The sequence below is a fragment of the Petaurus breviceps genome, unplaced genomic scaffold (genome assembly GCF_028583685.1).
Source record: "Petaurus breviceps papuanus isolate PSGF00001 unplaced genomic scaffold, PetGlider_PUasm1.0 470, whole genome shotgun sequence".
NCBI lineage: Eukaryota > Metazoa > Chordata > Mammalia > Diprotodontia > Petauridae > Petaurus > Petaurus breviceps.
In genome coordinates this window covers 4,506,501-4,531,335 of record NW_027186350.1, presented here as the reverse complement: position 1 = coordinate 4,531,335, position 24,835 = coordinate 4,506,501, and the positions used below count along the sequence as shown (strand labels likewise).

General features: G+C 39.4%; 2 protein-coding genes and 1 long non-coding RNA gene across 6 annotated transcripts in view; 1 reads left to right on the top strand and 2 right to left on the bottom strand.

Annotated features, from left to right (window-relative positions):
- Positions 1-16,746, bottom strand: part of APOLD1 (apolipoprotein L domain containing 1) — a 65,710-nt gene extending 48,964 nt beyond the window's left edge. The window contains exons 1-2 of one of the 3 annotated variants that reach the window (XM_069101517.1): positions 16,329-16,746; positions 9,427-9,683 (exon numbers count right to left, since the gene is read on the bottom strand). The gene's annotated coding sequence lies outside the window, so the exon portion shown is untranslated. Of the gene's footprint in view, positions 1-9,426; positions 9,684-16,298 lie in introns of all 3 variants that reach the window. The other 2 variants (XM_069101516.1, XM_069101518.1) reach the window with 2 other exon arrangements.
- LOC138171950 (uncharacterized) lies at positions 14,357-19,952 on the top strand. Its single transcript, XR_011171004.1, has 3 exons — positions 14,357-14,520; positions 14,622-14,851; positions 18,299-19,952. It is a non-coding gene; the product is annotated as an uncharacterized lncRNA (long non-coding RNA).
- Positions 19,704-24,829, bottom strand: CDKN1B (cyclin dependent kinase inhibitor 1B). Of its 2 annotated transcripts, XM_069101522.1 has the most exons (3): positions 24,096-24,826; positions 23,346-23,476; positions 19,704-21,003 (listed from the first exon to the last, which is right to left on the bottom strand). In XM_069101522.1, exons 1-2 carry the CDS (start codon positions 24,571-24,573, stop codon positions 23,355-23,357), a joined length of 600 nt encoding a protein of 199 aa, XP_068957623.1. In that variant the 5' UTR covers positions 24,574-24,826; the 3' UTR covers positions 19,704-21,003; positions 23,346-23,354. The 2 variants fall into 2 exon arrangements, with proteins under 2 accessions (XP_068957623.1, XP_068957624.1); XM_069101523.1 differs by lacking the exon at positions 23,346-23,476 and having other exon boundaries at positions 24,096-24,829.
- Between the last annotated feature and the right edge of the window lie 6 nt (positions 24,830-24,835).

Below are 24,835 nucleotides of genomic sequence, written 5' to 3'. Positions count from 1 at the left end.
CAAAAACAAACAGAAAGAAAATGTATAGGTAAGCAAAAAAAAAGTGTAGCAGGAATATAATTTGTCTGAAAATTTCAAAGAACTTTTCTCTGTGTTATCTAGATAACTGTCATCCCCACTGCCTACCTTTTGCAAGGATTTCAGAATCCATAGGGAGGATCTTTTGCAGCAGTGTTAGGCTCTTCTCTCCAGACCTTCCTACTGGCATTTGACAATTCCTTTCAAAAAGTTAATGTTTCCTTTGAGTTCCAAGGCAGAACTGAGTTCAATTAATTTATCTGCAAAGGTTATTAGTCATCCCTTGTTTGGAGATGCCTAACCCCATCAAGTGATCATACAGAGCCCAATCCAGGGAGTCTGTGTTAAGCATACTGCTTATGTCCTTTCAATCAGACTTCTGGTGAGTTGAAAACTGATTTCCCTTGTGAAGAAAATGCCCCTCTTTCTTTCTTTTTTTCTGTCCAACTTCATCCTCCAGATAGTCACAGTCAAACACTAGGACCTTTTTCCCGATGAGTTGTTGGTGGTGGTGGTGATGGTGGTGTTTCAAATAAGCCACACCTTGAGATTAGAGTTGACTCTTCAGGCTCCTTCTCTTCAACTTTCTATCCATGTAATAGTTCAGAGTCAAAAGTTGGTGGGATACAATCATTAATGTTGAATTTGATTGTCATTTTCTCACCAGTTAATATCTGGAGTAATTTGGCTTTTGTCCCATGAATATCTAACTCCCAACCTCCAGATATCTTGGAGAGGTGTTTATGATTCTGGATTTTTTCTCCTCTCCTTTAGTCTCATCTGTCAGGAATTCCGCAAAGGCTTTGTGTCCATCACGTACATAAATGGCAGAGACGGGGTGCTGCTGTATAGCAGCATGACCATGAACTGAGCCAGAGAAGGGAGGAGAGTGAACGTAAGGACATAAGTGGACATAAGGAAAATCAAAGTCACCATAAAGTTGCATTTGGAAAACTGTACAATATGGTAAGCATATGAGCATACATGTGCATATACCCATACATATATACACATATCTTTTTTTTTGGGGGGGGGGGCTAGGCAATCAGGATTAAGTGACTGCCAAGGATCACATGGCTAGTGAGTGTCAAGTGTCTGAGACTATATTTGAATTCAATTCCTCCTGACTTACACATATCTTTTTAAAACTAAGGTGCTCCCTGACACAAAAACTCATTAAAAACACCACAACCAACGACAATATTCTGGCAATGTTAACTATTATTATAGACAGTAGGATTATAGAGCTAGTAAGGATCCCAGAAATCAAGTAACCCAAGCCCTTCATTTTAACAGTGAGGTAACTGAGGCCCAGTTGAGTTCAAGTGACTAGCATAAGGTCAGTAAGTGTCAGAAGCAGGATTTAAACCCAAATCCATAGCCACTGCTATTTCTTGTATGGTTATAAATCATGGAATAGCATTATCTCAAAAGAATCAAAATTGTGAATAGAGAGACACATGGTGAGAATAAGCAGGTTGCAACATATAATAATATATGCTATAATGTATAATAGCATACAATAATCATCTATCTGAAAGAAGAAGAGTTAGGGATATCATCCAGGGAACTGTACTGGTATTCACAAAATGCAAAAAGTACTAGAGAAAGGTTTCCTATGCTTTGCATGTATTCTTTATAGATAACTTATGGTCATAGACAAAAGTTCCACATGCATAAGCATGAAGGTCATTTTAAACAATAGTAACAAAAGCTAGCATTTGTACTAGGCCTGAAGTCAGGAAGATACATCTTCCTGAGTTCAAATCAGGTCTCAGGCACTTACTAGCTGTGTGACCCTTGGCAAGTCACTTGACCTTGTTTGCCTCAGTTCCCTCATCTATAAAATGAGATGGAGAAAGAAATGACAAACTATTCCAATATCTTTGCCAAGAAAACCCCAAATGGGGTCAAGGAGAGTAAGACAGAACTGAAATGATTCAACAACAACACCATGATCCAGGCCCTCTGCTAAGCACTGTGGATACAAATAAAAGCAAAGACACAGTCGCTGCCCTCAAGGAGCTCAGTCTAATGGGGGAGACAACATGGAAACAGCTATGTACAAACAAGATAAATACAGAATAAACTGGGGATAGTCTCAGAAGCAAGGCACCAAGAATAAGAATCTCAAAAGTTTTCTTGCACAAGATAGGACTTAGGTTGAGACTTGAAAGAAGCAGAAGGTAGAGATGAAGGAGAGAGTTCCAGGTTTGGGGGACAGTCAGCAGAAACATTAGGAGATGGAGTGTCTAACTGGAGGAAAAGGAGGCAAATGTCACTGGACTGGAGAGTATATGGAGGAAGCACTGGGAGGGGGTAGGGTGTGAGAAGAAAAGTAGGAAAGGGCCAGATTATAAAGGGTTTTGAAAGTCAAATTGAGGATTTTATTTTTGATCATCATCAAAATATATTTAGAAGGTCATTCTCAGGAACCTCATTATTCTGTCAACCCTGATATTCATACCTTATCAGTAATATCAGTATCCTTTGGTTAGAGGGCCAGCAAAGAGCTCCTCCCAAAGCTTCCCTTTAAGGAAAGCTCCCAGAATGGCCATGTCTACATTTCCCACCTAGCTATCCTCCTTTGGATTTCTCCATCATGCCCTGCCCCTAGCACCAGTATCTTCCCTCCCCATTCCCACCTTTTCAGTTTGTTTTCCCCCATTGGATTATAAGCTCCATGAGAGCTTGAATCCCTAGCCCTTAGCATAGTGCCTGGCACACAGTAGAAAATAAATGCTTATTGACTGACTGATCCTGTAAATGATAAGTAGACACTGGAGTTGATTAATTAAAGGCGTAATGTGGTCAGATCTGTGCTTTAAGAAGATCAATTTGAAAGCAGAGCCAAGATGGCAGAGTAGAGAAAGCTGAGCTCTCCAAACATTCCCCTCAAACAACTTTAAAATAGTGTCTCAAATCAAAATCTTAAGCATCAGAGCCAACAAAAGGTCAGAGGGAGACATTTTTCCAGCCCAAAATAACATAGGAGGTCTGACAGAGATATCTTGGAGGGGAGGAAATGGAGAGGAATAGGCTGACCTAGAGCTTATGTGGATGAAATGCCAGCAGTGGGACTAGGTGGTAGTGACAAAAGCAGCAGCAGCTTCAGGAACTCTTAAGCCAGATACAGTAAGGACACCTGGTAATTGGTCAGAAATTGGTCAGACTATGGGGTACTCCTGTGGTAGTACTGGACAAAGAACCAAACACTGCTTGGCAACTCCATTGTCTATACCCACTTCATAGTCATAGTCCAAGGAGAGAGAAAAGGCTTTCAGTGAAGAGGGAGTGAAAGTCCTGAGGGGCAGTATCACTTCTGGCCCCCAAGAAATCAGGGACCCTGAGGAACAATATTTTCCAGTCCCAGAGGAGGAGGGGTCCTGAGGAGAACTATCAGTTGCAATCCCAAAGGATCAAGAGCCCTACCTGGGTAAAGACCAGATTGCAGACCAAGAGAGCAATAACCATACCTCTCCCCAGATCACACCACTTTGGAAGTTTCCAAAATCTTTCAAACCCCTGGAACTAACTTTGAAAACAGCAATGGGGAAAAGCCTGAAGTCTGAGATAGCCTCTCCCACCCCCATGCAAGGAACAGAGCTCAACATTAACATTAAGTTCTAAATTAAGGAACAGGATGGGGAAACAAGCAAACAAACAAAGAAAAACAAAACAAAAAAAAAAACCTGACCATAAAAATCTACTATAGTGATAAGGAAGATCAAGGCACAAACTCAGAAGAAGACAATAAAGTCAAAACAGCTACAAAGTCCCAGATAAAAAATGTGAATTAAACACAAGCTTAACAAGAATTCTTGGATTAGCTAAAAAAAATTTTTTTCAAAATTAAATAAGAAAAATTAGGTAAAGAAATGAAAGCAAAGAAAGAAAATAATGGAGAAAAAACAACCACTTAGTAAAAGACACACAAAAAAGAAAATAATTTAAGAATTCTTGTATTACCTCAAAGCCATAATCAAAAGAAAGAGCTCTTAGACTTCATCCTTCAAGAAATTATCAAGGAAAACTGCCCCAATATCTTAGAACAGAAGGGCAAAATAGAAATCAAATAGAAAAAGAGAATCCAATGATCACCTCCTGAGAGATCCCAAAATGAGAACTCCCAGAAATACTATAGCCAAATACCAGGGTTCACCATTTAAACACTATAGAGTCACAGTCAAGACAATATTAAAGGAGCAGAGGACTTGGGATATGATATTGTAGAAAGCAAAAGAGCTAGGATTACAAAAAAAGAATCATCTACCCAGAAAAACTTAGTATAATCCTTCAATAAATAAATGAAACAGAGGACTTTCAAGCATTCCCAACAAAAAGACCAGAGATGAATAGAAAATCTGATTTTCAAATACAAAACTCAAGAAAAGCATGAAAAGATAAAACATGAAAGAAATTACAAGAGAATCAATAAGGTTAAATTGTTTGCCTTTCTAAATGGGAAGATGATACATGTATCTTCTAATAACTTAATCATTATTAGGGCAGTTAGAAGGATTGTAACTACATTGATACTGACAAAAAATACAGAAAAAGAGGGTGTGGGAGTGAGTCTATTATGTGAGATGACATCAAAAGAAAAATGGAAAGATTAAAAAGATGGATGTAGTGGGAGAAGGGGGAAGGGGAAAGAAGAATGGGGAAAATTATTTTGCATAAAAGAGGGAGACAAGGAAGTGCTTTTACAGCAAGAGAGGAAAAGGTGGAGGGACAGGCAATGCTTTCACCTCACATCTAAATTGATTAAAAAAGAAAAAAAATGTATGTGAATATAGATAGATACACAGACAGATATACTCAACTGGTAGTAGAAATTTATTTTACCCACCAGGAAAGGAGGAAAGAAAGGGGATAAGAGAGAGGGAGATGATAAAAAAGGGGGGTGGGGTGGAGGACAAATAAAAGAAGGAAGTGGACAGAAGCAAAATAGACTTTAGAAGGGCAGGGTGAAAAAGAGAAGGATAAACAGAAGAAAATGGAATGGAGGGAAATAAACCATTACTAATCATAAATGAATGTGAATGAGATACTCACCCATAAAACACAAGTGGATAGCAGAATGGATTAAAAAACAGACTCCAAAAATATGTTGTTTACAAAAAGCACACTTAAAATAGAGAAACACATACAGAGTTAAAATAAGGGGTTGGAGAAGAATCTATTATGCTTCAGCTAAAGTTAAAAAAAAAGGCAAGGGTAGCAATGATGAGCTCAGACAAAGCAAAAGGAAAAATAGACCCAATTAAAAGAGGTCACCAGGAAAAATTTATCTTGCTAAAAGAAACCATAAACAATAAAGTACTAAAATACTAAATATATATGCACCAAATGGCATAGCATCCAAATTCCTAAAGGAAAGGTTAAATGAATTACAGGAGGAACTAGACAGTAAAACTATATTGGTAGGGGGATCTCAACTTACCTTCCCAGAGCTACATAAATCTAACTATAAAATAAATAAGAAAGAAGTCAAGGAGATGAATAGAATATTAGGGCATTATCAGGGCATAAAAACCTCACAACCAAATGCATAAAAGCAGAAATATTAAGTTCATCCTTTTCAGACCACAATGCAATACAATATATTTAATAAGGGTGGCTAGGTGGTGCAATGAGTAAAGCGGCAGGAGTAAAGAGTCAGGAGGACCCGAGTTCTGTTCCAGCCTCAGACACTTAACACCCACACAAAAATAAAACTAGCTGTGTAACCTTGGGCAAGTTACTTAACCCTAATTGCTCTCCAAAAGGCAAATAAATAAATAAACAAACAAACAAACAAATAAATGGATAGATAGGCAGATAAATAAATAAATAAATAGATAGATAGATAAATAAATAAATGTATTTAATAAAGGATCATGGAAACAAAGATTAAAAGCTAATTGGTAACTAAATAACCTAATCCTAAAGAATGAGTGGGTTAGACAGAACCCACAAAGTGACAGAAACATATGTGAGTGTGTCTGTGTGTGTGTGTATATATATATATATATATATATGTACAGGTATACATAGACACAGATACATAGGCACAGGCTCAATTGAATAGGAAGGGATGATATTTAAAAGGTGCAATAGAGAGGTGAGAGAGGAATATAATGAGAGGAGATTGGGAGAGGCAGAATGGGGTAAATTATCTCATATAGAAGAGGCAAGGGAAAACTGTTACAATGGAGGGGAAGAACAGGAAGGCAAAAGGGAATGGGTCAACCTTACTCTCATTGAATTTGGCTTAGGGAGGGAATGACATACACACTAAATTGGGTATCTTGCCCTACAGGAAAGTAGGGGGGAAGGGGATGAGAGGCGGGATGATGGAGGGGAGGACAGGTTGTGGGGGAGGGTAGTTAGAAGCATACACTTTTGAAAAGGGACAGGGTCAAAGTAGAGAATAAAACAAGTGGGGGGCAGGATAAGATGCAGGGAAATATAGTCAGTCTTTCATAATATATCCACTATGGAAATGTTTTGCATAGTTACACATGTACAACCTATATTGAATTGCTTATCTTCCCAGTAAGGGTGGGTGACAAGGGAGGAAGGGAAAGAATCTGGAATTCAAAGTTTTAAAATCAAATGTTTAAATATATATATTATTATTACGTTACATGCAACTGGGAAATAAGATATACAGGCACTGGGGTGTGGAGATCCATCTTGCCCTACCAGCAAGTCAAAGGGGGGATGGGAGAAAGGATAAAGGAGAGAGCAGACTGGGGGAGGGGGTATACAGTAGGATAGATGGAAGAAAATTTGTAACTCAAAATCTTGTGGAAAGGAATGATGTAAACTAAAAATAAACATAAAATTAAAAAAAAAGAATGAGTGGGTTGAAGTAAAAATCATAGAAATAATAATTTCATTAGAGAGAATTACAACAATGAAACAACATTTCAAAATTTGTGAGATGCAGTCAAAGTAGTAGTTAAGGGAATATTTGTATCTCTAAATGCATATATCAATAAAAGAACAGAAGAACAGATCAGTGAAATGGGCATTTAAATAAATAAAACTATAAAAAAAAGAATAAAGTTTAAATCCCAATTAAACACCAAAATGGAAATCCTGGAAACAAAGAAAGGATTAATAAAATTGAAAGTAAAAAAAAAAAACCACTACTGAACTAATAAATAAAACTAGGAGCTGGTTTTATTGGTGGGTAGGGAGGGAACAACAAATTGAATAAACCATTGCTTAGTTTGATTTAAAAAAAAAAAGAAAACCAAATTACTAGTATCAAAAAATGAAAGGGGTGACTGCAACAACAATGAAGATGAAATTAAAGCAATTATTTGGAGTTATTTTGTCCAATTATATATCAGCAAAACTAACAATCTAAGTGAAATGGGTATTTACAAAAAATATAAACTTACTAGATTAACAAAAACAACCCTATCTTAAATAACCCTATTTTAGAAAAAGAAATTGAACATGACATCAATGAGCTCTCTAAGGAAAAATCACCAGGACCAGATTGCTTCACAAGTGAATTCTACCAAACATTTAAGGAACAATTAAATCCCAATACTATTTAAACTTCCAGAAAAAAAATAGGTAAAGAGGGAATCCTACACCATTCTTTTTTATTTTTTATTTTATTTTATTTTTTTAAGCAATTGGGGTTAAGTAACTTGCTCAAGGTTACACGGCCAGTTATTATTTCTGGGTGTGGTGCTGAGTATCTGAGTCCGGATTTGATCCAGGTCATCCTGACACTGGAGCCGGCGCTCTTACTCGCTGAGCCACCTGGCCGCCCCTAAGCAATTAGGGTTAAGTAACTTGCTCAAGATTACACGGCCAGGTGTTTCTGGGTGGGTGCTAAGTGTCTGAGCCCGGGATTCGATCTCCAGGTGTTCTCAACACTGGAGCCGGTGCTCTTACTCGCTGTGCTACCTGGCCGCCCCACACCATTCTTTTTTAATACGTAAACTAGGGAAAGCAAAAACAGAGATGGAAAAACTGTAGATCAATTTCCTGAATAAGGGTGCAAAAACTTTTTTTTTAAGCAATCGGGGTTAAGTAACTTGCTCAAGGTTACACAGCCAGGTGTTTCTGGGTAGGTGCTAAGTATCTGAACCCAGATTCGATCCCCAGGTTATCCCGACACTGGGGCCAGTGCTCTTACTCACTGTGCTACCTGGCTGCCCCAGCACAAAAACTTTTAAATAAAATACTAGCAAGAAGAATACAGTAACATATCACAAAGGTCATATGCTATGAGTAGGTGGGATTTATACCAGGAATGCAGGGCTGCTTCAGTATTAAGAAAACTATCAGCATAATTGGCCATATCAATAACAATAACCATAAAAATTATATGATTATATCAATAGATGCAGAAAAAGCCTCTGACATAACACAACACCCATTCCTATTTACACACACGCAAATACACATACACGAAAGTATAGGAACCAATGAGACTCTCTTAAAATGATTAGAAGTATCTATCTACAACAAAGAGCAAGCATTGTCTGTAAACAGGAATGAATCTGAAGTCTTCCTAAAAAGGTCAGGAGTGAAGCAAGGATGTCCATTATCACCACTTTTATTCAACATTGTATTAGAAATGCTTGCTATTTTCTTCCACAAAATGACTAATATGGAAATGTTTTACATGATTTCACACATATAATCTATATCAGACTGCTGACTGTCTCAAAGAGGGAGGAGGTAAGGTAGGGAAGGAAGGAATTTGGAACTCAAAAATTTTTTATTTTGCTTTGGGAGGAGGGGCAATTAAGGTTAAGTAACATGCCCAAGGTCACACAGCTAGTAAACGTTAAGTGTCTGAGGTTCTCCTGACTCCAGGGTTGGTACTCTATTCACTGAGCCATCTAGCTTCCTCTCAGTTTAAAAAAAAAATGCTAAAAACTGTTTTTAACGTGTAATTGGGGGGGGGGGGGGGGGAGGAATAACATATTTAAAATTTTTAACTATGACAACGGTGACTTTCTCCTTGCTACAAAGCAGGAACCACATACTGCCAGCCCTAGAGTTAAGACGATTTCAGGGGAGGATATAAGAGAAAACAGATATGGGGAATTGGTAGTGAGTAGGCTCACTGTCTTGGGGTGGGAGGTAGGGGAAAGATGGGGAGAAAATTTGTAACTCAAAATCTTGTGGAAATGAATGTTGAAAACAAAAACTAAATAAATAAGCTGGAAAAAATAGGAAAAGGAAGATTTGAGTTCAAATCCAGCCTCAGACACTCATTATCTGCGACTCTGGGCAAGTCACTTAACCTCTGCCTTAGTTTCCTCAATTGTAAAATAGAAACGATAGCACCTACCTTCCAGGTTGCTGTGAAGATCAAATGAGATGGTTGTATAGTGCTTAATATTTGACACATCAGGCACTTAATAAATGCTTATTCTCCCTTACCCCAAGGCCAACTTGTGCACTTGATTGGCTTCCTTCTCATTTCGTCTGGGACCTTGTTTTCTCTAATCTTCAATCTCTGTTTATCTGCTGGATCCTTTCCTGTCATCTCCTCCATTAGAATGTGAGCTCCTCAAGAGAAAGGACATTGTACCAGTGCTTGCTATGTACAATGATTTGTACATATTAAGCATTTAATAAATTCTTTTTCACTTGTTCATTAAACATAGTTCCTGGTTGGTCTTTGTGTTGGTCTATGCCTGTGGGGATGAACAAAAAAGGACTGGTGACTGAACCATGAAGAGCCACCTGCTTTGTTCACCATAAGAAGAAATAAGAAATAGGTCCTATCTCCTTTGAGACAACCTCTTTGTTGTAACACAGTCAACACTAACTCTCCCTTGGCCTTCCACTGAAGTAGAAGAAGAAAAAGAGGAGGAGGAAGAAGAGGAAATTTATCTCCCTTATCCCCTTGCCATTGTATTTCCTAAAATTAAATAGAGATTTGGAGGTAGTGCTACATGTTAGGAGACTCTCAGTTCAGGTTCAGCTTTGGTACAAAATGAAACACTCAAAAGTCACTAAGTCAACAAAAGAAGGCCTAATATATCTTAACACAGCAAAGGATACCTTGGACATGGCCATGGCTCATCTCATCTTCATACAGAACTCATCTAGTAATCACAGCATGATATGGTGAAGGACATAGCAACTCATGTGTGGTCTTCGGAGCTACCCAAGGCTAGAAATTTTTATAGTTTTGGGGCACCAAGAAGCTCTAGGAATTTGCATCAAGAAGAAGGGTCAATTAGGTTCTGAAGACATCTTTGCCACTTTTTCAGGGGGAAAACTAATCCCTAAGGATTAGGAAAGGAGTAGGGGCCTAGCCCCATCCCTCTCCCACACCCCAATCCCCATGTTGTTAGTGGAGGGAGAGAAGCTCCATCAGGGAAATGCTGATAAATATTAATCCTATCACAGGATTAATAAGAGATCATAGGAGCATAGATTTAGAACAAAAAGAGATCTTAGAAGTCATCTAGCCTAATACCATTTTATAAATGAGGAACCTGATGCACCCAGATGGGAAGTGACTTGGTCAAAGATAAATCATGAGAATTGGAACTTTCCAGTCCTGGTAGTTTCAGAAGTTAGGAATCCCTGAGTCCACTGCTGGTTTCTACAATAACTTACTAAAATGGAAGATGCCCATCTTTGGAAGGATGTAAGGCTTGCCAAGAGAAAGTTGCCTTTACTTCCTTAGAGAGTGATGGGTTACTGTGTCACATTTTAAGTATAGCAGGTTTCAGAGAGAACAAACTATATGTAGCTTAGTTGGGGTAGTCCTCTCTCTCTTTAAATGGCTACCTGACTTATTACCTTACTAATTCTTACCCTAGTTCTAATGGGAGTGCCTTCTGATATTCCCTTACAGGTAAGGGAAAAGGGATAGGGACTAGATCTATAATTTCATTGATATAGAGAACTCCCGGATAAGGAAATTCTGTCTACCAATGCAGGCTGGCACCTACTCTCTCCCTTAAATAGTACAGACAGTTGCTCAGAGATTAAGTAATAACTTTTCCAAGGTCACATAGCCAGTAAGTGGCAGAAGTATGACACGAACTCAGATCTTTTCAGACGCTAATGTCAATTCTATTTCTAGTATACCACACTGCCTCATTTTATATTTCCTCATGAATTACAAAAACTGGAATATTACTCTTGTTGATTAGTCAACTAGCTGTGGCTCTACCCCAGTTTATTTAATGTAATTAAATAAATTGAAGAAATCTCTTTTCCCATAATCTTCACTTATCATTACCTATATCAACTATCCAGTCTCACAGGTTTAAATGACATCAGTGTTATTGGCTATACAACTAACTAATTGTGTAGCAAAAATAATACCAAGACAAATTTAAATATTTCAGTAAGGTTAGCACAGTAAAAAAAGGTCACATCCCAAGTTATCTCTAGCCTTCAAATTCTTCTCCTCTATTCTGGAAACACAGTCCCACCATTCATCTCTCTGAGGACAGCAGTAAAGGTCTTGAGAATTCTCATAATTTATCTTCACAAGATAAAAAAGGTGACAATCTCTCAGGAAAAATTCTCTTAGTCTCTCTTCAGTCATGACAGTTAACAGAAAGTTAACTGTCTCCAGAATGACAGTTAAACATACAAGATTCCATTCTCTTTATAATATCCACAGTCTCTGTGGAACTATTTAAATTAGGATTACATTAAGTATTTGTCAAGCAGAATGTCACCTTTCTGAAGCTATTCCCAATACAAACTCAGTGAGATTATTAGATAATTCCAAGGTCAAGGTACTATATGGGTACTCCTAAAACTGAAGCTCAGGAACCCCTACTGGTTCATTCATCTTTAAAAGTCAGCCAGTTGACACAATTAACAAAAGCATTTGCCAAAATGGCATTTTATGAAGTAGCAACAGAATACCTCCTTTGTAAACATAGAGTATACTCTCCCACAAATACCTGCAGAGTCAGTGGGAAGAATGGGCAAACACATAGAGTACAATAGCAGAGAGGAACATATATAAAGAAAACATATGATGAAGGTAACTCACACCACTGGAATTATAAGATACCAATGTCCTTTCTCTTTTATGGGTGTCTCTATGCAGCTCTCCCTAGACATAACATCTCTGATATAATATCACTCAACTGAACTCCTTAGACCAGTTCTTCTCTGCAGTTGTATTCCTTACTGCCAAGCCTGGCTTTCTCTCAAATTGCTATCTGATGAGCACAACCAAAAAGAGGAGGGCAGAGAAATCCCTCTATCTCATTTGTACTCTAGACAAAGTATAAGGGAAAAGGCAAACTCCTAGAAAAACTGCCCATCCCCATTGCCTCCACTTCACCTCCCACAAATTTCTCACCTCCTTGTAAACTAGTGTGTGACTTGACCATGCGTCTCAAACTGTTTTCTTCAAAGTTACCAGAGTTAAGTTCCAAGTTCTGCTCAGATATTTACTTAGCTTTGTGATGCTGGGCATGTCGCTTAACCTTTCTGAGTCTCTGATTCTTCATCTGTAAAACAGTCATAATAGTAGCATCTTCCTCACAGGATTATGGTGAGGACTAAATGAGATAATATACATATATATATATATATATATATATATACATATACACAGTAGAAAGTACTAATATAAATGCTAATTATTACTATTATCTCTTAAATGCCAAATCCAATGGCCTTCTGTCAATCTCCACCCTTCTGACCTAACTGTAATCAAAAACTAGAAAAAGAACTCACACTAGTATCTTCCTAGTTACTCCCTTGGACAACTTTTGTAACACTGCTCTCTCTTTTTTTTCCTCCTATCTGTCTGACCTTACTCCTCAGTGTCTTCTGCAGGGTTTGTATGCATGTCCTTTCCGTAATTATGGGTGTACCTCAGACTGCCTCATTCTCTCTACTCTCTCAGTTCCCAGGGTTTCAAATATTATCTCCTTGCAGATAACTCCCCAAACTGCATCTATCTAGGCCCCATTTCTCTCTCATGCTTCAGTTTCATGCCACCAGCTGCCTGCCAGGCACTTACACCTGAATGTCTCATAATTCCAAAATAGAGCTTATTATCTTTCCTCTAATACCTGTCCCTTACCCCAATTTCCCTCCTCTAGTTAAGGATACTAACATCCTTCCAATCATTCAGATTCAAAATTTCTGAATCCTCCCTTACTTCTTCCCTCATACTTCTACTCAGTTGCCAGGTTTTGTCCATTCTTCCACCACAGCATGTTTCATCTGTCCTCTTCATTTAGGTAGCCATCATCTGATGCCACTTTATCTCCCTCAACTACTGAAACAGACTCCTAATAGGTCTCCCTACCTCCAGTCTCTCCCTTCTCCCATCTGCCTCCCACGTAGCTTTCAAATTGGTATTTCTAAAGGGTAGACCTGAACAAATCACTCTCTCCTGCTTGAAAATTTTCTCCACTTCTCTAAAGCCTACAAGAAAAAATTCCTTTGGATGACATTTATAGTCATTCACAATCTGCCTCCATTCTATCTTTCCACACTCATTTTACATCACTCACCCTAACATATTTCTCAGACAAACTGGACTTTCTGGTGTTCCACAAACTAAACATTTCATGCCCCACCCTCCACCCCCAATCAATGCCTTGTTATAGGCTGTCTGGAATGCCTGGGATGGGTTTCCTTTTCACTTCCATCCTTAGCTCCCTTCAAAAACCAGCCCAAGGCCTCTGTTCTCACTCCTAACCCCTTCCCCCATTACTCTATGTATAAATTCAATGGATTGGTCAACAAGGGCTTATTAAGGCATCTGCCATTTGTCAGATGCTGTGCTGGAAGGGCAGGTATAGATTTTGGATCCTTCCATAAGAATGTATATTTCTTGAAGGCCAGGACTGTCTTCGTTTGTGTCTTTGTATCTTCACAGACTCACATGCTACCTTGTATATAGCAAGTTCTTAACTAGTGCTTTCAGATTAAAATGAATTAGAAAAAAAATCTGAAACTTGGAGTAGGAGGTTCAGAACCCCTAACCTGTCACCTTTGACAACTAATTCAGTGTGTTTGGCCTCAGTTTTCCCTTCCGTTAAAATGAAGGGGGAAAAGGTGGTACTGGACCACACGACCTCCCGGCTCCCTTCCAACAGTTCTAAATCCCCTGATTTTAAAGAAAGGATGGAGGAATAAATGGGAACCTAGATACATTCTTGTCCAAGACTTGGGAACATGCTAGGTATAGCTCGACTTCATCTCTGAGGGAGTTCGTGCCGCATTTGTGAACATTATTATACTACATCCCTGCCCAATTTTCGCGTGCATTCTATCACTACATTCGTGTGCCCTCCCCCACTCATCAACCACATTTGGGAAAACGAGAAATTCAGACAGGAAGCTTCAACTCTGCCTCCGCCTACTTCCTCAAAACCACCATGCAAACACCCTATAGATATCTGGCTGCTGACGTCGCTTTCATCACATGCTCTCGGTACATTACAGTCTCCTAATGTACTTACTACCCCCTGCCCCCCAAAATTAGAAAATTCAAACTGCAAGAGATGACCAATAAGGGAGAAGGTGGTAAGTGGTAGGAGGAAGGGAAAGACACGTAGGGAGGAGGAACTTGGGGAGGGGAAGGCTAAAACACGGCCACAGAATTAGGGTTTTTTCTTATATTGCAGAGATCCAGAAAGGCTTCAACGGTTGCAATGTCTCGCGAATCCACCTTAAATCTGAAAATGTACGCTGCGCCGGGGGTCACTGAAATCAGCCAATGCCGATCGAGTTCACTAGCACCACCGTGGTACGGGGAAGGAGGACCGAGAAAAATAAATAACCACACCCCCACCCTTCTTCCCTCCTCTCTACCGAAGCACCAGCACCCCACCCCACCCCGCCAAAAAGAGCGTTTGTAAGCAAAAAAAAAAAAAACTTTTGCAAAAATGACCCAGGGAGACTGGCTTCTGGGGCTTTTTTTTTTTTTTTTAAGGAAAAGAAGGAAAAGCAAGGAGGACTCATCCCCAACCCAGCGCCATGATAGTTGCTACACTTTCCCGAGGTGGAGAGGTTGCAATGATGCAATCCTTGGGTGCGCTCGCTCGGAGTTGTTTTCCCCTTGACTTTTATTTGCATTTCTCTTGAGACTTGTGGAAAGACTTCGAACCTCCGTAGACTTTTTTGCACTAATTCCTACGTGTACACACGCACATTAATTTATAGGTCCATGTATATAGACGTACATATGAATGTTCCCTCTCACTACCCAGTTTGCCTGGAGATCCCAGAGTCACTAGTTCTCCCTCTGGCACTTGCGTGGCATCTGTAAAAAGGTCCTTACCCGATTACCACAGTCACCCCTAGGTTCCCCGGGACCTGGAGGAGAGGGGGGCTTCTTTGCTTTCCCCCACTCCTCTGGGAACTTTTTTTCTTTTTTGGCCAGTTCACCCGAGATAGGGCGTGGTTCAGGTGGATCATATGGCTGCCTTTAATTTTGTTTAAATTCATTCTTTTAAAAGCTGATTGCTCACCCTAAACAAACATTTTTTTTAATCTTCTAAGACACTAAAGTTTTAGGAGACAGAGTGCAAATAAAAACCAGGAACGATTGTGCAATGAAGACTTCCCCTGGTTGTCCAGAATGTTAATTTCTCAGAGGGTTAAGCCGTGGGCGCATCCAGTCCAGAGATCCTGTCCTACGCCTCCTAAATGCCCCCGCACTCCACCGCAGTCATGGTTTCTTCCCAATTTATCTCCCCAGACCCACTCCAACTCTGACTTCACGCCCCCCCCCTCCCTTTCCGTGGGGTTCTACAGCAAATAATCGCTTCTTTTCCCGTCTGGGAGCGGCGTCTTCTCCCCGTGTCCTCCTACGAGCGGAGCGAGCTTTAAATCCTTTCGAAATGCGCGGGCTAAGGATCATTGGAGCCTGGGATGAGGGGTGGGAGTAAGCAGTCTGCCCTAGAAGATCGGTTCATTCTTAAGAGATTCTTTCTCCCCATTTTCTCTCCATAAGCTTGGGGGGGGGGGGGAAGAAGTTTTTGCTGGTTTTAGGTTTGGGCCATCAAAGTTGCATTTTGTTTCTTTCTTACATCCAGAGTAGAGTTGGGCAGGGGGTGTTTTTAAAAGAAAAATATAAAATCCCTAAAGCATCTATAGACGACGACAAGGCTTTATTTTCCTGTTCTTTCTAGTGATATTGTGGCGGGGCTCGCCCTTCCAGCCTTAAAGTCCCTGGAAGCAATAAAGGCGAAGGGCAGAGGGGAAGCTAGGGTTCGAGAGGGGCACTAGACACAGTTGGTTGGAGGAGAGTTCAGCTAAAAGAGTGATCTTCTGTCACCCACCCAGGCAATTTGCCGTACCTACTACATTCTGTTGGCAGTCCTCCGTACCTTAGGGATGGCCAGTTATAAGAGTCGAACGCAATAGTGACCAGTATCTCTGCAGGGAAAGAAAAGATGTCAGCCGCCACTGACCCGAGCGATGTCCACAGCGGGCTCCGGGGAGGTCGCTCGCGGGTTACTCACTGCAGCCCGGGGAAAAGCAGCCGACAGTTAGCCGGCCGGGCGGATTTTAAATTCGAATTCTTGGTACAGGCGCGTAAAGGGGAAGCAGCCGAAGGTGCTCTTGGCGCTATGTTCCAGTAAATTTGACTGGCACAGAGAGCACCCATTTTTCTTCGTCCGGTCACCCCAAATCTTCGAGTTATGTAGCTTGTCTTGGCGCAAGAACTTTGATTCTTAGAGAGGGCACCACTGCAAATTCCTCGACCCTTCCTTTCCTCCGAAGAGCTGGTAGCGAATAGACCTGGTAAAAAATTTTAAAACCTTACTGTTAGAGAGTTAGACATTCTTGGATAAGCTGTCTTTTATTTAAGTGGAGGCAAGAGTTCTTAAGCATATTACGGGATTTCTCAGCAAAAAAAAAAAGGTACATAAAATGTAAATATCAATTTGTGAGTTGACAAACAATTATATCTTAGGCTAGAGTTTAAATTGTGGTTTAAATTTGTAAGTTATTTTTGCATACTTTGAAGAGTGTAATGCCAAATATAAATATAATCTATTTAGTATGAGAAATGACGTTTTTTACATTTTTTCAGCTGTATTTTAATTAAGGTTCTAAAATGTATACACACACAGACACACATATTTCTAAATTAAAGGATTTTTCTTTCCAGTAAAAAGCTATATTATCTCAGGGGTCAGCTCCACTATCTAATGATCCATATTATGGCAGTAGCAGGGAGTGGTGTTTTCTCTAAGGCCTAATACAGTTCAACTAAATGGAATTTCATTTTAATTCTGTTACAAGAGTCTGATTTTTGAAAAGAGCACAGGAGATTTTCAAATACTTATTTTGCCACTATCTGAAGGCTAGTTCATAGGCAGTTATTCTACTTCTCTGGGCCTAGGCCTTTCCAGTCCTAAAATGCTTTGGTGTATTTTACAGTGGTTTTTGGTTATCAACAACATTTTATATAATGTGCAGAATTCTTTGCTAATTTAAGAAATAAGAATCTTGTCCCAGTTCAGAAAACCTCAGTACTTTTATTAAAGTTTTAATTTATTACCTTCTCTGGGTTCAGCACTGAATTGTGTGTTACGAGGAATGGAGGTTATCTCATATTTGTTTAAAATAAGGAAAAGAGTTAGAAACAGAGAGGTGGATAAAGCAGGGAGTGATCAGGCTTGTGGAACTTGAATTGGGCCTTGAAGGATGACTAGGATCTGGCTGGCCAGAGGGGAAGAGGGGAACAGTCTGAGCAGATTCTTATGTTGTCAAATTTTAATGGCATCAAAATTAAGGATAAAAAACCAGATTCTTCTAAGAAGAAGAATTTTTCAAAAAAAAAATTAACAATTTTCTATTTTCCCTTTTCTCAGGAAAGAATAATACACACTAATTTTTAAGGGCTTTGAAAACTTTAAATGGGGATTAACATTCAACTTTCTAGGTAGTGGTGTAAATAAAAAGGAGAGAAAGGATGGAGAATTACTTGCTATTGACCATTTTGTTCATAGATGCCTAGATTTATTTATTTATTTATTTGCTTTTTGGAGGGGGGAAGGTAGGGTAATTGGGGTTAAGTGACTTGCCCAAGGTCACACAGCTAATTTTGTGTCTGAGGCTGAATTTGAACTCAGGTCCTCCTGACTCCAGAGCTGGTGCTCTATTCATTGAGTCACCTAGCCACCCCAATGTCTAGAATTTTAAAGCTAGAAAAGGCTTTAGATATCTAGTTCTGTCCTTTCATTTTACAGATAAGGTAACGGAGGTCTAGAGAGGTAACAGATAGTCAGTGACTCAGTTAAGATTAGAATTTGAATCACCTCATCTGATTCTTATTTTTTCCTAACAGTGATCAGTGGAGCAACTGATGAAGAAAGAGAAGCACAATGCAAAATTTCTCCAAGGATTTGCAATTGAAATCTTCCTGGATAATAAGTCAAATCATAAGTTGGAAAGTTTTTTTTGAGAGGACATCTCTTAAGAAAAGCTGTACTTAAGAGATGATTCCATGGAAGAAGATTGTAATTTTTTTTCTTAATCTCTAGAGAAGGTAATTACACAATCTCCATCAAAATATTGTATTTTCTTGTATCTCACTCAAAAGAAAGGCCTTCCCTAGGAGCGGCCAGGTGGTGCAGTGAGTCAGGAGACCCAGGATCACTTCCGGCCTCAGATACTTGGCACCCACACAAGAAATAACTGGCCGTGAAAAAAAAAGGCCTTCCAAATATTTAGCATTAATCTTTCCTATAGGACCAAGCCCCTTTTCTCTTGGGTTAGACTGAACATCTAGCACAGGGCCTTGTCCTTGGGCTAATATGAAAAGGAGTTATGGCTTTTTTTAATATGAGGCATTCTCTCATACCAACATACTGGAAAGACTTAGTTTATGAGGCCTAGAGAATTGTCCAAAAGCTCTTCTGGGATCACACAGCTAGTGTTAGAGGTCCAACGAACTGAGGTCTTACTTCTACAAGTAGGCATTTAATGTTTGTTGAGTTAAAATTCTAATTATTATAGTCAAATAAGTGTTTTCAAAGTATTTCATTTCTATTCATGGGGAATGGGTAAAAAAAAGAGACTGGTTAAAACACTGTATTTGTGATGGTGGTTAAACTTTTAAATAGGAGAAAAAATAAGCAAGATATGAATTACATGGTAAAATATAAATAATATTCAGCCTGTTACCTGATTTCCAAGGAAAAGCTTTCTTTACTAGATCAATGTTTTATACCCTGTATCTCCTGAGTAGCCAAAACAGAAGTCAAGTTTACCCACCAACATTCTTGTACCTCATTTTTATAAGATTACTACAGCCCTCCCAGCCCCTGCTCCCTAAAATCATTGGAGTGTGTTTATTCTTTTAAACTATTCTAGGAGCTTGGTCATTTCATGAGAGATCCTGGCCATGCAGTAATACTATAAGGAGCACTGGATTTGTCATTAGAGCTCCTGGGTAAAAAAATCTTGGTTTTCATACTTTAATACCAGCATGACCTTGGGCAAATCACTTCTCTGGGCCTACTTCCTGGTCTGCAAAATAAAGATTGGACCATGTGACCTCTAAGGTGTTTGTCAAGCTCTAAAATTGCATGACCCCCAAAACTAAATGGAAAATTAGGACAAGTATATTCTGGTGAATATAACACTCACTCAAATTTGGGCCTATACTTTTAAGATCCTTTGCCAATTCATGGTGTGTGTCCATTTTAAAGCCACTGCAGTATCAGGAGTAGCCACATCAGAACAAATCATTTAATAGCTATGGCAGTTTTATTTATTGATTGCTTGATGGAGAACAATTACACATTACAAAAAAAAGTTATACTTGGCTCAGTAGGCAATCTTTTTAAGCATAGCCATATTATTTAACAGAAGAAAAAAAAATCCCTAAAGCCTACCCAATAGAGCATTTACAAATGCACAAAACATGCCACTTTGGCTTTTATATCTTCTATATTTAAAAAAAAATCTTTTTAACATAAATAAGTTAGTATAATTTTCTCAGTGTCTTTACAGAGTTATGTACACAGGTACACTTTAAAATGTTTCATACACATAACAGCAATGTAGAAATACTGTTTAAAGATGCAGTATCCATTTCCCTCTTCTACCAACAGCTACCTCTGATCCATTCTCACCTTCCATTGAACACATCACATTCCTCTGGGTAAAATAGGCAAGACAGAATGAGAAATTTTAAATTAAAAAAGCATTCCATTATTCTTTTCCCCCTCGAATTTCAGTATTTTTTTTTAATTCCCAGAGAGCATTATTTAGGTCACATTTACAAGCAGAAAATGAGGGGAATGTGTAGAAAATTTTCTGGCTTATCTGATAAACACAGATTGCTAATTTTGATCATTCAGAGCTCATAGTCAATTTTGCTTTTGCCTGAATTATGTGGATTGTTTGCTTTATACCCTAATTAACTGGATAATACTTCACTTTAAAGAGGTTTCTATTTTATAACCCTTCCTTAAAAAAAAACCTTTGCTCCAACATAATGGATACATCAGAGCTCCAGATTCTTAATAAGTGTAATATAATAAACAGTAATCAGCTGTTGACTGTTTTAATTGCTACAATTTTTAAAAAGAAATATCAGATCTCACTGAAAGGGATATTACATCTTTAAAGGAAAAGCTTAACCACCACCCCCAACCCAAGGTTGCTTTTATTCATGCAAGTCATACATTTATATTCTTGCTATATAATTTGAAATAAGTTTTCTATTTTCTTCATTGCTTAGCCCACCCCACTGCCCCCCCTTTCCCAAAGTTTATGTGCTACATAAAAGATAAAAACTATATACACAGGTAGTACAATGAAGCAAATAAGGAAAAACCTAATTGCATGATGCTACATCCATGCTTTTAGAGGCACATCTTTTGAGTGCCTACAATTTTAGTGTTATTGTGTTGTTGCTTTTCAGTGCTTAAACAGGATATCCATTCCATGAAGTCATCGATATGTATTCTTAAAATTGAATTTATATCTTCCTTGTTTCATCAAGCTCTAGTATATCCAATGAACAAGGACACATTCTTAATTCTGCAAAACAAAAGATTGGGGGGAAAGTGCATTAAGGGCATTGATACAACTAATTCTAAGAGCAGCAAAGTAAATCACTACACTTGGTAAAAATTATTTTCTCACTGTCTTGCTTGCTCAAGGGCTTGAAGTGGGTGGATTATATACACAAGCTAAATGTAGAAGGCTAATAATGACAGATAGATGAGGTCATCTCTTTGGTCATTCATTCTTCCACTGAGACCTGTAAGGATTTTAAGTAGCAAAGCTAATTCAGCTTAGATTAATTGTAGATTTTATCCTGCTGCCACCCCACCCCACCACCCTATACTATAAAGGAATCTGGAATTATAGGGAATCTGAATTGAAGACAGGGATGAAAAGGAAAGAGAGATACAGAGGGACAAAACAAATTATAAGGGTAAAAAAAAAAACACAACCCAAATAAATCACCTTTATTTGAAAAATACCTAAGAATAGAATGAGGGGAAGTGTGGCATAATGGAGTCATGAAGACCAGGGTTTAAGTTCTGATTTGTAAGTCACTGAAAGTCTCTGTGGCCCAGGCAACTTTTTTTTAAGACTATAAATTACAGAGATAAGTTGCTGATCTACTTTGAAAAAAGAGAGCACTGGGAATTGTTCACATGGTTAAATGATCAGTACAAAAAAAATTAACAAGATGCAAAATGTATGTAGTATGAACAGTATGAAAATACAGTTGTGACCCTTCAAGCTACTTCATCCAGCTGAATGTGACCTTTGGCAATATTTTATGGCTATCTCTTAAGCTAACAGGGTAAAATGTTTTAAAGCTCACCCTTATTACTTGTGATGAATATATGTGTACAGTACAGTTGCTTTTTTTCTTTATTTTTCCAAATTAACATTTCTAAAGATTCTTTTAATTTGAGAAGCCCTGCTTGGCTGAATAAGACAAGACCAAAAATTTATCAGGGTCTAATACAGAAAGACACATGAAAGGGGCCTGGCAGCACTGCAGGTATTGATTGACATCTTCAGGTGAATTAGTCAACAGTTTTCATCCAATTTCCTCCACTAGTATCAAGAGGTTCTATAAAGCCATTTTTCAACAAGTTCTGCAAGTGGGCATTCTGTATTGTGTAGAGGTTTTTTAAACATATTTAATTTGTGTAAAAAATTGGAGTGACTTTTCAGTTTAAGAAATAAAAACACACACACCTCCAATTTTAAAGTATCCTATATCTCTATGTTGTACAGATTCCATCGACATTCCATAAACGTTTATTGTGCACCTAACATGTGGCAGCCACTGATAGAGAATACAGGGAGGAATGAGACTCAGTTTCTACTCTTAAGCAATTTCAATGACTAGAATTAACTGGCTGGAAGAATTAAGAGCCCCTAAATAGAGCTTTGGGGACTGAATTATTCCATCTATCTATCTGAACTGATCAGATTCAGCAGATTATTGCAAATCTCCACTTCCCTAGAGCTAGGTAGACACAGTCTTTGCCAGCCCAGATATTTATTATTCCTTTTCCCCTTCAAATACCCAAATAGTGAATTGTTCTAGCACAATTTGCATATACATGCTGACATGTTCCAGATTGCTTAAGAGGGCCAGAATTAATTAACTTTTACTTTGCAGCACTTCACAGCTGTGGAAAAATTTGTGAGTAATTTTTAATGATTCTGTGTGTTCTTCATAAACAAGGTTTCCCTCACCCCCCAAAAACCCAGTAGAAGTGGTGTGACACTAGGAGAAGGATCAAAATAAATGAGTTTCACATGCCACTTCATCCTATTTCTAACCTCTTCTGTGAATCACTGGAGATCTGTTTATTCTCAAATGAAAAGATGAAACCATGTTTCCCCTTCTTCCCTCTGGGTCCACACAGTGCCTTTATTTGAAACCACTGAAAAATGATAAAACCTTAAAAACTCCTCTGCTGGGTCAGGGAACAACCACAGCCCTTATTTAGGGCTGAAAAAAAATCTCATCTTCCATCAAGTTTTTGTGAGGGCTCATAAGAGGAGGATCTCCCTTTCACCAGGAACTATCTCCAGGATAAGAAGTCTTCATCCAGGATGCTACCCTTCACTCTGGAGTAACTGCTTAATCTGTCTAAAGAAAAGGTCTGCCAGACGGAGAAAACTTGATGAAACTCAACGACCCTTTCTTCTACGCCTACCTATTCTTTCACCCCCACAAAATGTGTATGAGGGGGGCAGAAAGAGACCTGCAATACCCTTAACAAACTAGTAAACTTCTTATCCATAGACAACTAATAAATAAAATGTGTTGAGGAGTTTGCAGAGACTACCAGTTCCAGCAATGCGGTTTGGTTTCATTTCTGAACCCTAGCTAAGCAACCCACCTAAGTAGTTTACGTTTGATGTCTTCTGAGACAGGGCTTCTTGGGCGTCTGCTCCACTGAACTAGCATTGGAAGAAGTGTCTGAAACCTCTTCTTCAGTAATGTTGGCTCTTTTGTTTTGAGGTGAGACATCTAGCAGGGGAAATTGCGGAGAGGAGGGGGGGAAGACAAGCAACAGATTTTATTAAAAGCATTAGCTAACAAAAGTTAGCCGGGGGAAGGGGGGGGGGATACGACCACCACCCACAATCTTGGGTCAAGCGCTGATCGTCTTAAAATCTTGAAAATATTGTTGCTATTAACAAAGACCTCCTCCCATGTCCCCGGTACCTATCAAGGGATAAGATAGCACAATCTTTCACAAGGGATAATTAGGAACATCCTAGCTGCAAGATAATAGTTTGGGTCACTCACAAACCTTTTGATGGCAGACTGGGGGAGGGGACAGGTGTTTTAGGGAGGCGGTGGGTTTTAAACGTTAAGTTTACAGCTAAATTTCTACACCGACTGACAGGAAAACTCACAGCTAGTAGCCTTTAACTTCAAAAGAAATGATAACTAGTTAGATGATAGATAGCACCGGAGCATAAGGTTAATAGCTTCAGCTACCGATGGAAAAGCCAAGAACTGAGCTGGTGTTCTCTAGACACAACTTCGGGGACGGACCTCCAGTAAAGCCAAGGAGTGGCCCAGACAGACCGAGTAAACAAGGGAGGGGTTTGTTTTATTTTAATTTTAAAGGAGCGATTACCATCCGTGGCTGGTCGTTTCCTCGTCTCAGTGCACTGGTCTGCCAAACTCGTCTGGCTTTCGGATGCACCCTCAGTCTTTTGATCTCTTAAGTGGGTGTCCTCTGAGATTCCCTGAGAAGCAATAAAAAACGCCGCTTGGCGCACTTCCTTTAGATCCCCGCTCTCCTGGCCGGGACCCTGGCATCTCCCCTTGGGGTTCCGCGGGGGCCTGAAATAAAACTCGGGTAAACTATCTTTCTCCACAGGTTGCCACTCATAACTCCCCTCCAAGGGCTTGTGATTCCGAAAGTCGAAGTTCCACTTGCGCTGGCAGTCCTCCTCGATGTCCCTGCAATGCTTCTTTAAGTCCTGCGTTAAATCTTCGTGGTTCACTGGGCCGAAGAGGTTGCGGCAAGCTGAAGGCTTGGGGTACTCCGCCGGCCTGCCTTCCATCCGCTCCAGGGTCGGGCTCCCATCAGAAATACGCACGTTTGACATCGTCCTCTCTGGTCTCCACTCAACTTTTAAAAACAACAACAAAAAAATCCGAACACGTAGCCCCTTTTATATAGGTCCCGCGATTCCCTTTCGGGGCCAAGGGAAACAAACAACCACCAATAATTACACAAGCTTTAGGATCAGTGTTGGGTTTGGGGGAGGGGGCAGGGGGAAGCCCGGGAGAGCCAGCAGAAAAGTCTCCCAGCAGATCAAGTGTAAGGGAGAGAGGGAGGGAGGGACGAAGGGAGGGAGAGGGAGGGGG